Source organism: Oncorhynchus mykiss, chromosome 18 (assembly GCF_057628025.1).
Source record: "Oncorhynchus mykiss isolate SJ-2025 chromosome 18, ASM5762802v1, whole genome shotgun sequence".
NCBI lineage: Eukaryota > Metazoa > Chordata > Actinopteri > Salmoniformes > Salmonidae > Oncorhynchus > Oncorhynchus mykiss.
The window spans coordinates 55271188-55291036 of NC_143039.1; the positions used below are offsets into that span (position 1 = coordinate 55271188).

At 41.7% G+C, this 19849-nt stretch overlaps 1 protein-coding gene across 3 annotated transcripts in view; it reads left to right on the plus strand.

Moving 5' to 3' along the window:
- The window catches only part of LOC110496395 (AT-rich interactive domain-containing protein 1A), a 117598-nt gene that overhangs the window by 78642 nt on the left and 19107 nt on the right, over positions 1-19849 (plus strand). For all 3 annotated transcript variants that reach the window (XM_021572270.3, XM_021572271.3, XM_090208809.1), the window contains exons 5-8: positions 12074-12314; positions 12532-12621; positions 12846-13016; positions 15807-16107. In XM_021572270.3, coding sequence (XP_021427945.2) covers positions 12074-12314; positions 12532-12621; positions 12846-13016; positions 15807-16107 — 803 coding nt within the window. The remainder of the gene's footprint in view (positions 1-12073; positions 12315-12531; positions 12622-12845; positions 13017-15806; positions 16108-19849) is intronic.

The following is a 19849-nucleotide window of genomic DNA, read 5'->3' on the forward strand; positions in this document are numbered from 1 at the left end:
TTATTAAAACGCAGCTGAAATGGTTTATTAAAACGCAGAGGAAATGGTTTATTAAAACGCAGCTGAAATGGTTTATTAAAACGCAGAGGAAATGGTTTATTAAAACGCTGAGGAAATGGTTTATTAAAACGCAGCTGAAATGGTTTATTAAAACGCAGCTGAAATGGTTTATTAAAACGCAGCTGAAATGGTTTATTAAAACGCAGAGGAAATGGTTTATTAAAACGCAGCTGAAATGGTTTATTAAAACGCAGCTGAAATGGTTTATTAAAACGCAGCTGAAATGGTTTATTAAAACGCAGCTGAAATGGTTTATTAAAACGCAGCTGAAATGGTTTATTAAAACGCAGCTGAAACGGTTTATTAAAACGCAGAGGAAATGGTTTATTAAAACGCAGAGGAAATGGTTTATTAAAACGCAGCTGAAATGGTTTATTAAAACGCAGCTGAAATGGTTTATTAAAACGCAGCTGAAACGGTTTATTAAAACGCAGAGGAAATGGTTTATTAAAACGCAGAGGAAATGGTTTATTAAAACGCAGAGGAAATGGTTTATTAAAACGCAGAGGAAATGGTTTATTAACCTTTCTGATCTCCCCATCCCGGATCCGGGTTCGTGAATACAGACTCAAGCTCATTACCATAACGCAACGTTAACTATTCATGAAAATCGCAAATGAAATGAAATAAATATGCTAGCTCTCAAGCTTAGCCTTTTGTTAACAACACTGTCATCTCAGATTTTCAAAATATGCTTCTCAACCATTGCAAAACAATCATTTGTGTAACAGTATTGATGGCTAACGTAGCATTTAGCATTAGCATTCAGCTGGCAACATTTACACAAAAAAACAGAAAAGCATTCAAAAAAATCATTTACCTTTGAAGAACTTCAGATGTTTTCATTGAGGAGACTCTCAGATAGCAAATGTTCAGTTTTTCCTGAAAGATTATTTGTTTAGGACAAATCGCTCCGTTTTCTGCGTCACGTTTAGCTATGAAAAAACCCCTGTATCCAGGATTGTGTAAATCTATCAGCAAGCTCATTAGCATAACACAACGTTAACTATTTATGAAAATCGCAAATGAAATGAAATAAATATGCCATCTCTCAAGCTTAGCCTTTTGTAAACAACACTGTCATCTCAGATTTTCAAAATATGCTTCTCAACCATAGGAAAACAATCATTTGTGTAAAAGTAGCTAGCTAGAGTTAGCATTTCGCGTTAGCATTTAGCGTTAGCATTAGCGTTAGCATCCAGCACGCAACATTAACAAAAACATAAAAGCCTTCAAATAAAATAATTTACCTTTGAAGAACTTCTGATGTTTTCAATGAGGATACTCTCAGTTAGATAGCAGATGCTCAGTTTTTCCAAAAAGATTCCTTGTGTATTAGAAATAGCTCCGTTTTATACATCACATTTGGCTACCAAAAAAAATCCATAAATTCAGTCCTCAAAACGCAAACTTTTTTCCAAATTAACTCCATAATATCGACTGAAAACATGGCAAACGTTGTTTAGAATCAATCCTCAAGGTGTTTTTCACATATCTCTTCATTGATACATCGTTCTTGGAAACATGCTTTCTCTCCTGAATCCCAGGAGAAAATGACCGCACCTGAAGATTACGCACAAATTTAGACAAAGGACACCGGGCGGACCTCTGGAAAATGTAGTCTCTTATGGCCAATCTTCCAATGATATGCCTACAAATACGTCACAATGCTGCTAAGACCTTGGGCGAACGACAGAAAGTGTAGGCTCATTCCTTGCGCAATCACAGCCATATAAGGAGAGAATGGAAAACAGAGCTTCAGAAATTCTGCTAATTCCTGGGTGATGCATCATCTTGGTTTCGCCTGTAGAATGAGTTCTGGGGCACTTACAGACAAAATCTTTGCAGATTCTGAAACTTCAGAGTGTTTTCTTTCCAAAACTGTCAAGAATATGCATAGTCGAGCATCTTTTCGTGACAAAATATCGCGCTTAAAACGGGAACGTTTTTTATCCAAAAATGAAATAGCGCCCCTAGAGCTCTAACTGGTTAAAACGCAGCTGAAATGGTTTATTAAAACGCAGAGGAAATGGTTTATTAAAACGCTGAGGAAATGGTTTATTAAAACGCAGAGGAAATGGTTTATTAAAACGCAGCTGAAATGGTTTATTAAAACGCAGAGGAAATGGTTTATTAAAACGCAGAGGAAATGGTTTATTAAAACGCAGCTGAAATGGTTTATTAAAACGCAGCTGAAATGGTTTATTAAAACGCAGAGGAAATGGTTTATTAAAACGCTGAGGAAATGGTTTATTAAAACGCAGAGGAAATGGTTTATTAAAACGCAGCTGAAATGGTTTATTAAAACGCAGCTGAAATGGTTTATTAAAACGCAGCTGAAATGGTTTATTAAAACGCAGCTGAAACGGTTTATTAAAACGCAGAGGAAACGGTTTATTAAAACGCAGCTGAAATGGTTTATTAAAACGCAGCTGAAACGGTTTATTAAAACGCAGAGGAAACGGTTTATTAAAACGCAGCTGAAATGGTTTATTAAAACGCAGAGGAAATGGTTTATTAAAGCGCAGAGGAAATGGTTTATTAAAGCGCAGAGGAAATGGTTTATTAAAACGCAGAGGAAATGGTTTATTAAAACGCAGAGGAAATGGTTTATTAAAACGCAGAGGAAATGGTTTATTAAAGCGCAGAGGAAATGGTTTATTAAAACGCAGAGGAAATGGTTTATTAAAACGCAGAGGAAATGGTTTATTAAAACGCAGAGGAAACGGTTTATTAAAACGCAGAGGAAATGGTTTATTAAAACGCAGCTGAAACGGTTTATTAAAACGCAGAGGAAATGGTTTATTAAAACGCAGCTGAAATGGTTTATTAAAACGCAGCTGAAATGGTTTATTAAAACGCAGCTGAAACGGTTTATTAAAACGCAGAGGAAATGGTTTATTAAAACGCAGCTGAAATGGTTTATTAAAACGCAGCTGAAATGGTTTATTAAAACGCAGAGGAAATGGTTTATTAAAACGCAGAGGAAATGGTTTATTAAAACGCAGCTGAAACGGTTTATTAAAACGCAGAGGAAATGGTTTATTAAAACGCAGCTGAAATGGTTTATTAAAACGCAGAGGAAATGGTTTATTAAAACGCAGCTGAAATGGTTTATTAAAACGCAGAGGAAATGGTTTATTAAAACGCAGCTGAAATGGTTTATTAAAACGCAGCTGAAATGGTTTATTAAAACGCAGCTGAAATGGTTTATTAAAACGCAGCTGAAACGGTTTATTAAAACGCAGAGGAAATGGTTTATTAAAACGCAGAGGAAATGGTTTATTAAAACGCAGCTGAAATGGTTTATTAAAACGCTGAGGAAATGGTTTATTAAAACGCTGAGGAAATGGTTTATTAAAACGCAGCTGAAATGGTTTATTAAAACGCAGAGGAAATGGTTTATTAAAACGCAGAGGAAATGGTTTATTAAAACGCAGCTGAAATGGTTTATTAAAACGCAGAGGAAATGGTTTATTAAAACGCTGAGGAAATGGTTTATTAAAACGCTGAGGAAATGGTTTATTAAAACGCAGCTGAAATGGTTTATTAAAACGCAGCTGAAATGGTTTATTAAAACGCAGCTGAAATGGTTTATTAAAACGCAGCTGAAACGGTTTATTAAAACGCAGAGGAAACGGTTTATTAAAACGCAGCTGAAATGGTTTATTAAAACGCAGAGGAAATGGTTTAATAAAACGCAGAGGAAATGGTTTATTAAAACGCAGCTGAAATGGTTTATTAAAACGCAGCTGAAATGGTTTATTAAAACGCAGAGGAAATGGTTTATTAAAACGCAGCTGAAATGGTTTATTAAAACGCAGAGGAAATGGTTTATTAAAACGCTGAGGAAATGGTTTATTAAAACGCAGAGGAAATGGTTTATTAAAACGCAGCTGAAATGGTTTATTAAAACGCAGCTGAAATGGTTTATTAAAACGCAGCTGAAATGGTTTATTAAAACGCAGCTGAAACGGTTTATTAAAACGCAGAGGAAATGGTTTATTAAAACGCAGCTGAAATCGTTTATTAAAACGCAGAGGAAATGGTTTATTAAAACGCTGAGGAAATGGTTTATTAAAACGCTGAGGAAATGGTTTATTAAAACGCTGAGGAAATGGTTTATTAAAACGCAGCTGAAATGGTTTATTAAAACGCAGCTGAAATGGTTTATTAAAACGCAGCTGAAATGGTTTATTAAAACGCAGCTGAAATGGTTTATTAAAACGCAGCTGAAACGGTTTATTAAAACGCAGAGGAAATGGTTTATTAAAGCGCAGAGGAAATGGTTTATTAAAACGCAGAGGAAATGGTTTATTAAAACGCAGAGGAAACGGTTTATTAAAACGCAGAGGAAACGGTTTATTAAAACGCAGAGGAAACGGTTTATTAAAACGCAGAGGAAATGGTTTATTAAAACGCAGCTGAAACGGTTTATTAAAACGCAGAGGAAATGGTTTATTAAAACGCAGAGGAAACGGTTTATTAAAACGCAGAGGAAATGGTTTATTAAAACGCAGCTGAAACGGTTTATTAAAACGCAGAGGAAATGGTTTATTAAAACGCAGCTGAAATGGTTTATTAAAACGCAGCTGAAATGGTTTATTAAAACGCAGAGGAAATGGTTTATTAAAACGCAGCTGAAACGGTTTATTAAAACGCAGAGGAAATGGTTTATTAAAACGCAGCTGAAATGGTTTATTAAAACGCAGCTGAAATGGTTTATTAAAACGCAGAGGAAATGGTTTATTAAAACGCAGCTGAAATGGTTTATTAAAACGCAGCTGAAATGGTTTATTAAAACGCAGCTGAAATGGTTTATTAAAACGCAGCTGAAACGGTTTATTAAAACGCAGAGGAAATGGTTTATTAAAACGCAGAGGAAATGGTTTATTAAAACGCAGCTGAAATGGTTTATTAAAACGCAGAGGAAATGGTTTATTAAAACGCTGAGGAAATGGTTTATTAAAACGCAGAGGAAATGGTTTATTAAAACGCAGCTGAAATGGTTTATTAAAACGCAGCTGAAATGGTTTATTAAAACGCAGCTGAAATGGTTTATTAAAACGCAGCTGAAACGGTTTATTAAAACGCAGAGGAAACGGTTTATTAAAACGCAGCTGAAATGGTTTATTAAAACGCAGCTGAAACGGTTTATTAAAACGCAGAGGAAACGGTTTATTAAAACGCAGCTGAAATGGTTTATTAAAACGCAGAGGAAATGGTTTATTAAAGCGCAGAGGAAATGGTTTATTAAAGCGCAGAGGAAATGGTTTATTAAAACGCAGAGGAAATGGTTTATTAAAACGCAGAGGAAATGGTTTATTAAAACGCAGAGGAAATGGTTTATTAAAGCGCAGAGGAAATGGTTTATTAAAACGCAGAGGAAATGGTTTATTAAAACGCAGAGGAAATGGTTTATTAAAACGCAGAGGAAACGGTTTATTAAAACGCAGAGGAAATGGTTTATTAAAACGCAGCTGAAACGGTTTATTAAAACGCAGAGGAAATGGTTTATTAAAACGCAGCTGAAATGGTTTATTAAAACGCAGCTGAAATGGTTTATTAAAACGCAGCTGAAACGGTTTATTAAAACGCAGAGGAAATGGTTTATTAAAACGCAGCTGAAATGGTTTATTAAAACGCAGCTGAAATGGTTTATTAAAACGCAGAGGAAATGGTTTATTAAAACGCAGAGGAAATGGTTTATTAAAACGCAGCTGAAACGGTTTATTAAAACGCAGAGGAAATGGTTTATTAAAACGCAGCTGAAATGGTTTATTAAAACGCAGAGGAAATGGTTTATTAAAACGCAGCTGAAATGGTTTATTAAAACGCAGAGGAAATGGTTTATTAAAACGCAGCTGAAATGGTTTATTAAAACGCAGCTGAAATGGTTTATTAAAACGCAGCTGAAATGGTTTATTAAAACGCAGCTGAAACGGTTTATTAAAACGCAGAGGAAATGGTTTATTAAAACGCAGAGGAAATGGTTTATTAAAACGCAGCTGAAATGGTTTATTAAAACGCAGAGGAAATGGTTTATTAAAACGCTGAGGAAATGGTTTATTAAAACGCAGAGGAAATGGTTTATTAAAACGCAGCTGAAATGGTTTATTAAAACGCAGAGGAAATGGTTTATTAAAACGCAGAGGAAATGGTTTATTAAAACGCAGCTGAAATGGTTTATTAAAACGCAGAGGAAATGGTTTATTAAAACGCTGAGGAAATGGTTTATTAAAACGCTGAGGAAATGGTTTATTAAAACGCAGCTGAAATGGTTTATTAAAACGCAGCTGAAATGGTTTATTAAAACGCAGCTGAAATGGTTTATTAAAACGCAGCTGAAACGGTTTATTAAAACGCAGAGGAAACGGTTTATTAAAACGCAGCTGAAATGGTTTATTAAAACGCAGAGGAAATGGTTTATTAAAACGCAGAGGAAATGGTTTATTAAAACGCAGCTGAAATGGTTTATTAAAACGCAGCTGAAATGGTTTATTAAAACGCAGAGGAAATGGTTTATTAAAACGCAGCTGAAATGGTTTATTAAAACGCAGAGGAAATGGTTTATTAAAACGCTGAGGAAATGGTTTATTAAAACGCAGAGGAAATGGTTTATTAAAACGCAGCTGAAATGGTTTATTAAAACGCAGCTGAAATGGTTTATTAAAACGCAGCTGAAATGGTTTATTAAAACGCAGCTGAAGCGGTTTATTAAAACGCAGAGGAAATGGTTTATTAAAACGCAGCTGAAATGGTTTATTAAAACGCAGAGGAAATGGTTTATTAAAACGCTGAGGAAATGGTTTATTAAAACGCTGAGGAAATGGTTTATTAAAACGCAGCTGAAATGGTTTATTAAAACGCAGCTGAAATGGTTTATTAAAACGCAGCTGAAATGGTTTATTAAAACGCAGCTGAAACGGTTTATTAAAACGCAGAGGAAACGGTTTATTAAAACGCAGCTGAAATGGTTTATTAAAACGCAGAGGAAATGGTTTATTAAAACGCAGAGGAAATGGTTTATTAAAACGCAGCTGAAATGGTTTATTAAAACGCAGCTGAAATGGTTTATTAAAACGCAGAGGAAATGGTTTATTAAAACGCAGCTGAAATGGTTTATTAAAACGCAGAGGAAATGGTTTATTAAAACGCTGAGGAAATGGTTTATTAAAACGCAGAGGAAATGGTTTATTAAAACGCAGCTGAAATGGTTTATTAAAACGCAGCTGAAATGGTTTATTAAAACGCAGCTGAAATGGTTTATTAAAACGCAGCTGAAACGGTTTATTAAAACGCAGCTGAAATGGTTTATTAAAACGCAGCTGAAATGGTTTATTAAAACGCAGAGGAAATGGTTTATTAAAACGCAGAGGAAATGGTTTATTAAAACGCAGCTGAAATGGTTTATTAAAACGCTGAGGAAATGGTTTATTAAAACGCAGAGGAAATGGTTTATTAAAACGCAGCTGAAATGGTTTATTAAAACGCAGCTGAAATGGTTTATTAAAACGCAGAGGAAATGGTTTATTAAAACGCAGCTGAAATGGTTTATTAAAACGCAGAGGAAATGGTTTATTAAAACGCAGAGGAAATGGTTTATTAAAACGCAGAGGAAATGGTTTATTAAAACGCAGAGGAAATGGTTTATTAAAACGCAGCTGAAATGGTTTATTAAAACGCAGCTGAAATGGTTTATTAAAACGCAGCTGAAACGGTTTATTAAAACGCAGCTGAAATGGTTTATTAAAACGCAGAGGAAATGGTTTATTAAAACGCAGCTGAAATGGTTTATTAAAACGCAGAGGAAATGGTTTATTAAAACGCAGAGGAAATGGTTTATTAAAACGCAGCTGAAATGGTTTATTAAAACGCAGCTGAAATGGTTTATTAAAACGCAGCTGAAACGGTTTATTAAAACGCAGCTGAAATGGTTTATTAAAACGCAGCTGAAATGGTTTATTAAAACGCTGAGGAAATGGTTTATTAAAACGCAGAGGAAATGGTTTATTAAAACGCAGAGGAAATGGTTTATTAAAACGCAGAGGAAATGGTTTATTAAAACGCAGCTGAAATGGTTTATTAAAACGCAGAGGAAATGGTTTATTAAAACGCAGCTGAAATGGTTTATTAAAACGCAGAGGAAATGGTTTATTAAAACGCAGAGGAAATGGTTTATTAAAACGCAGAGGAAATGGTTTATTAAAACGCAGAGGAAATGGTTTATTAAAACGCAGAGGAAATGGTTTATTAAAACGCAGCTGAAACGGTTTATTAAAACGCAGCTGAAATGGTTTATTAAAACGCAGAGGAAATGGTTTATTAAAACGCAGCTGAAATGGTTTATTAAAACGCAGAGGAAATGGTTTATTAAAACGCAGCTGAAATGGTTTATTAAAACGCAGAGGAAATGGTTTATTAAAACGCAGCTGAAATGGTTTATTAAAACGCAGATTTTTGCATGTTTTTCTTTTTAAATGCAGATTTGTGACCCCTGCTTCCTTGTCTTGCTGAATGTCTCTATAGTCCTGACTCCTGTCTATGTATGTGACCTCTCAATGAGGTAAGACTACAGAGCACAGCCTTAGGGGGTTAACCTATGACCCCTACCCCTGTGGCCTTGGTGGGATGGGGATGGAATTTCTCTTTCTCTCTCTCTGGGAGACTGAGTAGGGCCCAGGTAGGCAGGCCTGGGGCTGGGCCCTGGGCAGAATGTAACAAGGACGGCTTTACCTGAGCTGCCTCTCTCTTTCTGCCTGCTGTCAGATGATTGGTCTTGTGATGCTGTTCTGTGCCCAGAGGGGGGGGGGAGGTGTCAGCTGATCCTGACACGGCTCTTTAACCAGGGATGCCTCCTCGCTTTCTGATCTGAGCGGTTTTCTTTTGCTGTAGACTTGCGCCCCCTGGGTTGCTCACAGAAACACACACACATACAAACTCAATGTAATGACTAGAATTACACACGCAGACACACTCCCCACCTCTCCTGTGGCTCACACATGGGTGCACTCATAGACACACACACACACATGCTCACAATGACATGTTCATGCGTTGGGTCACGGCATTCACAGCTCTGCTGGTAGGGGCATGAAGGGAGAGAATGAGAGCAAGAGGGGTGGAGGCGATGGTTCCTGAATCATCGTCCTCCTTCTGTCGGTCTCTCTGGGGTGCCTCCATCAGGTCACGGTCCAAAAATAGCACTGGGCGTCGTTTCAACTTGAATACCGCCGGCTTTGGGGCCGCAGCCAGCCTCTGTGCCTGCCACAGAGTGACATTTTTGTGGGAATACTTGGCCACCTTCCAGGGAGGGTTTTTTTCCCCTTCCCTCCTCTCCCCTCCCCTCCTCTCCCCTCCCCTCCATCCTTCCCTCTCTGTGACAGTCAGATGAGCTAGCTAGCTGTTAGAGGAGACAACCACATGGGATCCACGTGACTACAGACAGTGTGTGTAAACAACTCTTCTTCCTGTTCAAACACAATCACCTCTCCTGCCAACATCATGACCACATCACGGATTAGAGCCTTGATTCTCAACCGGAGAGATGTTTTAGCTCCACCGTGTGTTTTGAGTAGCCAGACAACAGATTGTGTTTCTGCTGAGATGGATCCCACAGCCTCTCTAAAGTGATCTGGTGGGGGTTGTATCAGGGCTGTATCAGGGCTGTATCAGGGTTGTATCAGGGCTGTATCAGGGCTGTATCAGGGTTGTATCAGGGTTGTATCAGGGTTGTATCAGGGCTGTATCAGGGTTGTATCAGGGCTGTAGCAGGGCTGTAGCAGGGTTGTATCAGGGCTGTATCAGGGTTGTATCAGGGCTGTATCAGGGCTGTATCAGGGTTGTATCAGGGCTGTATCAAGGCTGTATCAGGGTTGTATCAGGGCTGTATCAGGGTTGTATCAGGGCTGTAGCAGGGCTGTAGCAGGGTTGTATCAGGGTTGTAGCAGAGTTGTATCAGGGTTGTAGCAGAGTTGTATCAGGGTTGTATCAGGGTTGTAGCAGGGTTGTATCAGGGTTGTAGCAGGGCTGTATCAGGGTTGTAGCAGGGTTGTAGCAGGGTTGTATCAGGGTTGTAGCAGAGTTGTATCAGGGTTGTAGCAGGGTTGTATCAGGGTTGTAGCAGGGTTGTAGCAGGGCTGTATCAGGGTTGTAGCAGGGCTGTAGCAGAGTTGTATCAGGGTTGTATCAGGGTTGTATCAGGGTTGTAGCAGGGTTGTAGCAGGGCTGTATCAGGGTTGTAGCAGGGTTGTAGCAGAGTTGTATCAGGGCTGTATCAGGGCTGTAGCAGGGTTGTAGCAGAGTTGTAGCAGAGTTGTATCAGGGTTGTAGCAGGGTTGTAGCAGGGCTGTATCAGGGTTGTAGCAGGGCTGTAGCAGAGTTGTATCAGAGTTGTATCAGGGTTGTAGCAGGGTTGTAGCAGAGTTGTATCAGGGTTGTAGCAGGGTTGTAGCAGGGTTGTATCCGTCCATATTTGACGGACAACGTATCCGTCCATATTTGACATTTGCCGGGCTTATATGCATAGGCACCCATGATGCTCAGAATGACAGAAGTCATATTTAAATTACGGCAATTAATCTTAACAAACCATGCAACTCCTGACATGAAGAGGACAATAAAACATCATTTTCAAACATTTGACAAAATACAATTGGCAGACAACTCCGTTCCAAACACCGCACCTGAGGTATATGACCGAAATAAAACATCTGTCACGTTCAGGAAGAGGCTGAATCTAAAGATGCAACGACTAGGAAGTTTTGCCATGGTAATATGACTGGGATTGTGTCTTTGTCTTGAGGACAAGGAAAGAGAGTTGTTATGAAAACCAATAGAACAGGATGTGGGTTTCTTTCACCGACAGCCGCGTTGGCAGAAGGCCTCGCTGGTGACTGGGTTGTCACGGTCAGTGAAAAGCATCTGAAATAGGTGCGACGGTAATGTGTCTTGTGTATCATCTTTAAAATGTTGAGACAAGAAGAAAGGTAGGGGTGTGTGGCGAAGATGTGTCTCTGTCCTGAAAATGCCCATTTGGGGATTTCTGTTTGTCTTATCTCACCACATCCACCACTAATAAGCTGAGCGTCTGTCTTTTTTTGATTCACCTCACACAGGAAGTCTGTTTTTAAAACATATATTGCGATTGATAGGCCTACTGTGAGGAAGAATTAGGCTATTTGGGAAATCTTTCCAACAATCTCCTCCCCTGGTAATAACCAAGCCTCGTGTGAAAGAGCAAAATAGCTTCATATCAACATCATAAAATACCTTCAGCAAAGACAACTGTCTCTCCCGAGCTCACTGGTGCTGGGAAGTCTGGGATACTTGATACTATGTTGCAACTTCCCTAGAGATGGCTTCTGGCAGGGTCCAGGGGATTGATTTGATACAATGTTGCACTTCACTCCTGATAGGTCAAGTCAAGACAGATCTAGGAAGGCAGACAGGCTGAGGAGACGGGTGAATTTGTTTGAGACTACCAGCATTTTCATCCGTATATTTTCAACATTTTTTGTTGTTGTCAGCCTTATGTATTTTGACTTAGTTGACAGCGGAAGTTCTAGGTCAACGGCTGCATTGGGCCGTCTCCTCCATTCTCTCATTCAGGCTATTCAGCTGTCAATGATTACGGTGTATCAATGTGTCTATATGGCAGCGGCTGGTGCTCTCGCATTAGTTGAATTTGAACTTTTACATTTTAATTCCGATTTTTGTATTTTTTTTTTTAAATACGCACAACAGCCAACATTTTAGCGGCTAACGGAATCCCTGGTCTGTTGTCTTATTTGCTGGACTCTGGTCATGTGGATCCTCTCTGTAGACTTTGGACAGATGAGGTGACTGTTGACTTTTGCTGCCCAATATGTCTGAGCTGTTCAACCCTCAGTAGCCAGGTGAACATTAACGCTGTGTAACCAAAATGTTCCAAATGAATCCTGTCTCTCCAGTCAGACTTCCTAGTGTTCTATTTAATTCTGTGATTATAATTCTCCCCTCTCTCTTGTTCCAGGACCTCTCTGGTTCCATAGATGACCTGCCGACGGGTACAGAGGGGGCTCTGAGTCCGGGGGTCAGCACGTCGGGGGTGTCCAGTAGCCAGGGGGAACAGAGTAACCCCGCCCAGTCACCCTTCTCCCCTCACACCTCGCCCCACTTGCCTGGCATCCGCGGGCCCTCCCCCTCCCCCGTGGGCTCCCCTGCCAGCGTCACCCCCTCGCGCTCCGGGCCCCTCTCACCTGCTGCTGTGCCAGGTGGGTAGAGAAAGAGATTAGAGCTACACACATGATAGAGCCACTGGTTTTCAGAGAGAAGCAGTAATCTACCACATAGTACACGTCCAGCTTCCTTAAGCTGGTGTAAACCACAGCGTTTGTTGTCAACCACAGCGTTTGTTGTACGAAACAGAAGCATGGTCTGTTTTTTATGATTCCCAGCGTGTGTCTGAATCTCTCTGATGTCATCCCGCAGGTAACCAGATGCCTCCCCGGCCGCCCAGCGTCCATTCAGACGGCATTCTCCACACATCCATGGGCCAGTCAGCCATGGGCCAGGACAGGGGTGAGTATGAAAAGATATAGGTGGTGTTTGAGATCGACTACCCTGACTGCAGCCTGAACGATATACAAATCACCTTTCTTTCTTATGGTTTGTTTGGATAAGGACTGACTGACATTCAACACCCGACCTTGATAGGGTTTTAGGAAATGGAACTACACTTGTATGGCTATGAAAGAGTATAGCTAACCTTTTCCTCTCCATCTCTCCCTCTCTGTCTTTTGTAGTGTACATGCGTAACCCCCAGATGCCTCCCCACGGGTCGCCGCAGCAACCTGGCTCCGCCTTATCCCCTCGCCAGTCATCGGGAGGCCAGATGCTTCCTGGGATGGGGCCCTACCCTCAGAACAACTCCATGGGGAACTACGGCCCTCAGGGTGGACAGTACGGACCACAAGGTGAGGCCCCGTACACAGCTTGTACACAATGAAATCATTAAGTTGGTTCTGTCCCGCTTAATGATTCCAGGTCTCTCTTGAAAAGGAGACGAACCTGGTTAAAAGGAGACTAACCTGTTAAAAGGAGACTAACCTGTTAAAAGGAGACTAACCTGGTTAAAAAGAGACTAACCGGTTAAAAGGAGACTAACCAGTTAAAAGGAGACTAACCTGGTTAAAAAGAGACTAACCGGCTAAAAGGAGACTAACCAGTTAAAAGGAGACTAACCTGGTTAAAAAGAGACTAACTGGTTAAAAAGAGACTAACCAGTTAAAAGAAGACTAACCAGTTAAAAGGAGACTAACCCGGTTAAAAAAAGACTACCCGGTTAAAAGGAGACTAACCGGTTAAAAAGAGACTTACCGGTTAAAAGGAGACTAACCGGGTTAAAAAGAGACTAACCGGGTTAAAAGGAGACTAACCGGTTAAAGGGAGACTAACCAGTTAAAAGGAGACTAACCAGTTAAAAGGAGACTAACCTGCTAACGTTCCACCTGACCAACATCCAGTAAAAGTGTAGGGCACCAAATTCAAACAACAGAAATCTCATAATTAGAATTCCTCAAAGATAAACTTGTTGTTAATCCCACAACAGTGTCCGATTTCAAAAAGGCTTTATGACGAAAGCACACCAAACGATTATGTTAGGTCTGCACCTAGTCACAAAAGAACACAGCCATTTTTCCAACCAAAGAGAGGAGTCACAAAAAGCAGAAATAGAGAAAATGAATCACCAGCTTCATCAGATGGCACTCATAGGACTTCATGTTACACAATACATGTATGTTTTGTTTGATAAAGTGCATATTTATATCCCAAAATCTCAGTATACATTGGTGCGTTGTTATGTTTTGCCTCCAAAACATCCGGTGAAAGTGTAGAGAGCTACGCCAATTTACAGAAATACTCATCATAAATGTTGATGAAAATACAACTGTTATGCATGGAATTAAAGATATACTTCTCCTTAATGCAACCGATGTATCAGATTTCAAAAAAGCTTTACGGAAAAAGCACCCCATGGAATATTCTGAGTACAGCGCTCAGCCACCATACAGATAGATACCTGCCATGTTGTGGAGTCAACAGAAGTCAGAAATAGCATTATAAATATTCACTTACCTTTGATGATCTTCATTAGAATGCACTCCCAGGAATCGCAGTTCCACAATAAATGTTAGTTTTGTTCAATAAAGTCCACCATTTATGTCCAAATACCTCCTTTTTGGTCGCGTATTTAGTACAGTAATCCAAATGCGCAGGCACTAGGTCCAGACAAAGTCAAAAAAGTTATATTACAGTTCGTAGAATCATGTCAAACGATGTATAGAATCAATCTTTAGGATGTTTTTAACATAAATCTTCAATAATGTTTCAACCGGAGAATTCCTTTGTCTTTAGAAATGAAAGGGAACGGAGCTAACTCTCTCGGGCGCATGCCTGACTGAGCACATGGCCTTTTGGCAGACCCATGACTCAATCAGCTCTCATTCTCTCCAACTTCACAGTAGAGGCCTGAAACAACGTTCTAAAGACTGTTGACATCTAGTGGAAGCCTTAGGAAGTGCAATATGACCCCATAGACACTGTATATTGGATAGGCCAAGAAATCTACAAACCTCAGATTTCCCACTTCCTGGTTTTGCTATAGTTAGTATCGCTATAGTTAGTATCGCTATAGTTAGTGTCGTTATAGTTAGGGTCGCTATAGTTAGTATCGCTATAGTTAGTATCGCTATAGCTAGAGAAGGGGAAATGAACGCATCAACAGGGAAAGTATGATCCTCCTGAAGCGCGGTAGTAGGAGCCACGTGTGTATGTCTACTGGTAGTAGGAGCCAGTAGACATACACACAGGGCTCGTCCTGATTTGCAAAGTGATAGTTGAGCTAGTAGGGGCACTGTTCTCTCCTTTCGTCCTCTCTTACAGCCTAGTGTTGCTCTCTGGACCGTTAATAAAAAGATCAGAACATCCAAATCTTTCAAAATATTTTTCAATTGTCATCCTACAGTGGTCACAGCGTTTCTGAGGTAGCATAGACACAGCATTTCTGAGGTAACCAAGACACAGCGTTTCTGAGGTAGCCTAGACACAGCGTTTCTGAGGTAGCCTAGACACAGCGTTTCTGAGGTAGCCTAGACACAGCGTTTCTGAGGTAGCCTAGACACAGCGTTTCTGAGGTAGCCTAGACACAGCGTTTCTGAGGTAGCCTAGACACAGCGAACCTTTTGAAGCTGCATCCCTCAGAGGGCTTTCTGCACGGGCTTTGAAGAAGTATGGAGATGGATTACTCATCGAATCGGACTCCAGCATCTACACCCTGTTTCATCGGCTAGCCTGTCAGAACAGAAACCGAGAGAGAGGCGTTATCTGTAGATGTGGACCACTGAAACTCCCGGCCAGGTTTCTATATTCCGGAGGCTAGACGGTTGCTGAGGCAGGCTACATACATCGGGCCTAAAGCTTCACCACAGGTATCGATCTATTTGCTTGAATAAAAGCCTCTTTTTTAAACTCAAATATTAGGCCTATCTGTTAAGTCCATTTCCTGATTTTGGTTCAATCAAGGCACCGTTTAGGATTAGGACTCTTGCTGTGTTAGTGTAAGACCTGGGTTGTATTCAGTAAAAATTCAACGTTTTGAAACCGAGTGAAACAGGGAGGTACTACATGGACTTGTCCAATAAAAAAAAACATTGCCCTTCTGAACAGTCCCTGGATGTCTCTCTGTCTCTCTCCCCACCCTCCAGGTTACCCCAGACAGCCTGGCTACAGTGGCATGCCCAACGCCAACTACCCTGGTGGTCCGGGGGGCATGCCAGGCCAGGCTGGTGGGGCGCCGTATGCAGGCATGCCCCCTGGCAGGATGGGCCCGGGTCAGATGGCTGCCCGCCCCTACGGCCCCGGGATGGGCCCCAACATGGGCCCCGGCATGCCTCCACAGGTGACCTCTGGGATGTGCCCCCCTCCAGGCATGAACAGGAAGGGCCCCGGGGGCCCTCCAGATGTAGCCTCTACCATGCACCACGGAGCCAACTCTATACTCAACAGGTAGGCTGCCTGGTCTGCACTTCCTTACTGCTTTAGGAGACAGGTCAGCGGCGAGCGCCGTTCAATATTACAAGGTTCATCTCTTTGTTGGAAATTGTGTGTTTGTGTGACCCTGAAAAAACCATTGTTTGATTCTTCCCACTCCCAGGCTCTGCTGTGTGAGAGGAGAGGTCAGGTGTGAGCCAGCCATCTAAGATGTAGACGAGCTAGGGGAACACAGGGACAGAGAGGTGGCTTATGAGAACAGTGATCCAGGCAGTGAGTCACACCGTTGTTCAGTCAGGAAGTCAGCTGAGTCTCCAAGCAGAGAAGCACAGAGAGAAAGACATTAGCCACAGAGCTCCAAAGACAGACAGACATGTAAAGACAGGCCGGAAACAGACGTGTACATCACGAGGTAAGACCCTGTTCAGTAGGGAGTAAAACATTTTGAAACGGAAAGAAATACTCTTTAAAAATAATCAAGCGTTTTGCTTTGGTGTGCCCTACTGAGTGCAACCCAAGTGTTCACTGACGATGTTGAGCAGAGAAGGAAGAAAGGAGAGGAGACAACTAGGCAGAAGTGGGCCTCTGTAAGAAAAGGGAGGGATGAGAAATACAGTAAGCCTCTTATCTCCAAAACAATCTTTTCAGGAAATGGGAAAAACTGCCATATTTTTCCATTGACGAACGTACAATTAAGAGACTTTAGAAGCTATTTTGAACACATTTTCATCCGACAACAACGATATTCTTCTGTATATATGTTTTGAATATTGCCATGTTTTTTTAACTGTCATGTATCGTAACTAGTGGTGCAACGGATCACAAAACTCACGGTTCAGATCACTGTTTTGAGTCACAGATCGGATCGTTTTTCAGATCAGATTACTAGAACTTTTCTTTCCATTTCTAACTTAAACACTTCAAGCAAGGAACTTTTCAATGTTTAAATAAAATCTTAAAATAAAATACTCAATACTCAATTGTTAAATTAAAGTGCAATATGAGGCATGAAACCTTCTTCCTGTGAACAATAGTGAATGTAAAAATAGCCCGTGTCCACGTCATCAAACAAGAGAACAACAAGAAAGAAAAAGCAGATCTGAGCTTATAACTTCATTCTTTTTCTAAAAGATGTTGATGTCTACATAGTCTGGGGAGAGGGGAGACCTCTGCAGTCACTCTGTCCCCTGCCGTGGCGAACAGCCTCTCGCTAGGAACTGAAGTGCCAGGCACTGCCATGTAGCGCCTTGCCGTCGTGACAATGTGAGGGTATTTACACTCGTTGCTTTTCCACCATGCCAGTGGATCACCAGGCTCGCCGCCTGGTGGGATGCCACCTCCTCTTTGATGGTGTCCTTGCTCATGAAGGACCAATTCATTATTTATTTTCATATTTCATAGAACTGTAATTGTGGGCTACAACATTTAATAAAAGCCATTATTATTCCAATCAAAAATGGCTGATTCTAATAGCGATAGCATAGACTAAGATTAGACTGCAGTATATTTATTATTTAAGTAATTCACTCTTATCATTTATTACCTCTTCAGTGGCCACAATGTCAGTGTTGAGAACACGGTATGTCCTCCGGTGTAGGGCAGGGTCTAGGTGAGACAGGGACTTGAACCTTGGATCCAGTGCAGTAGATCTATGAATGTAGTCCTGTACATTAGGGGGGTATCTGGGCTTCAATTCCTCTCTAATGGCCGCCTTGGCATCTCTAGTGATGGTGCTGTCTTCCTCACTTGGGGCCATAGATTGTAGAATCCTTGTTTTCAGAGGTAGGATCATGGACACAGACAGTGCAGTTTCAGTGCTCAGTAGGGTTGTAACCGTTTTGTGGGGTTTGATCACCTGGAGGACCTCCTCTGACACTTTCACGTCGTCAGACAAGGTGATGATGTCTATGTTTTTTCAGGGTCTTGTCTGTCAGTGCAGAGTATACAGCTGCCTGCTGTTCAAGATGGCTCTCCAACATGTCATAAGTGGAGTTCCATCTTGTTGTGACATGGTGTATGAGCTTGTGGGTCGGTAGCTGTAGCAGTTCTTGCTGTTGTGCTTCAGGGGAAAAAGGAAACCACGTTCCTGATCCTCCCAAGGAGGCGTTCCATCTGGTTACCTGAGATTCCCCTTTGGGATGCTAAATTGATCACATGTGCAAAGCAAGCTATCTTCCACTCTGCTACTGCTCCTAGCAGTACCTGTGTGACTCTCATAGAGGGGGCGTGTCTGTAGCACCGGACTTCACATCTCCCACTCCTCTGTGGTGTAGTGAACAGTCACGTAGCTTTCTGTTACCCTGGAGGTCCACTCCTCTGTGGTGTAGTGAACAGTCACGTAGCTTTCTGTTACCCTGGAGGTCCACTCCTCTGTGGTGTAGTGAACAGTCATGTAGCTTTCTGTTACCCTGGAGGTCCACTCCTCTGTGGTGTAGTGAACAGTCACGTAGCTTTCTGTTACCCTGGAGGTCCACTCCTCTGTGGTGTAGTGAAAAGTCACATAGCTTTCTGTTACCCTGGAGGTCCACTCCTCTGTGGTGTAGTGAAAAGTCACGTAGCTTTCTGTTACCCTGGAGGTCCACTCCTCTGTGGTGTAGTGAACAGTCACGTAGCTTTCTGTTACCCTGGAGGTCCACTCCTCTGTGGTGTAGTGAACAGTCACATAGCTTTCTGTTACCCTGGAGGTCCACTCCTCTGTGGTGTAGTGAACAGTCACAGTCACGTAGCTTTCTGTTACCCTGGAGGTCCACTCCTCTGTGGTGTAGTGAACAGTCACAGTCAGGTAGCTTTCTGTTACCCTGGAGGCCCACTCCTCTGTGGTGTAGTGAACAGTCACAGTCACGTAGCTTTCTGTTACCCTGGAGGTCCACTCCTCTGTGGTGTAGTGAACAGTCACAGTCACGTAGCTTTCTGTTACCCTGGAGGTCCACTCCTCTGTGGTGTAGTGAACAGTCACAGTCACGTAGCTTTCCGTTGCCCTGGAGGTCCACTCCTCTGTGGTGTAGTGAACAGTCACATAGCTTTCCGTTACCCTGGAGGTCCACTCCTCTGTGGTGTAGTGAACAGTCAAAGTCACGTAGCTTTCTGTTACCCTGGAGGTCCACTCCTCTGTGGTGTAGTGAACAGTCACATAGCTTTCTGTTACCCTGGAGGTCCACTCCTCTGTGGTGTAGTGAACAGTCACGTAGCTTTCTGTTACCCTGGAGGTCCACTCCTCTGTGGTGTAGTGAACAGTCACATAGCTTTCTGTTACCCTGGAGGTCCACTCCTCTGTGGTGTAGTGAACAGTCACATAGCTTTCTGTTACTCTGGAGGTCCACTCCTCTGTGGTGTAGTGAACAGTCACAATCACGTAGCTTTCTGTTACCCTGGAGGCCCACTCCTCTGTGGTGTAGTGAACAGTCACATAGCTTTCTGTTACCCTGGAGGTCCACTCCTCTGTGGTGTAGTGAACAGTCACGTAGCTTTCTGTTACCCTGGAGGTCCACTCCTCTGTGGTGTAGTGAACAGTCACAGTCACGTAGCTTTCTGTTACCCTGGAGGTCCACTCCTCTGTGGTGTAGTGAACAGTCACAGTCACGTAGCTTTCTGTTACCCTGGAGGTCCACTCCTCTGTGGTGTAGTGAACAGTCACAGTCACGTAGCTTTCTGTTACCCTGGAGGTCCACTCCTCTGTGGTATAGTGAGCAGTCACAGTCACATAGCTTTCTGTTACCCTGGAGGTCCACTCCTCTGTGGTGTAGTGAACAGTCACGTA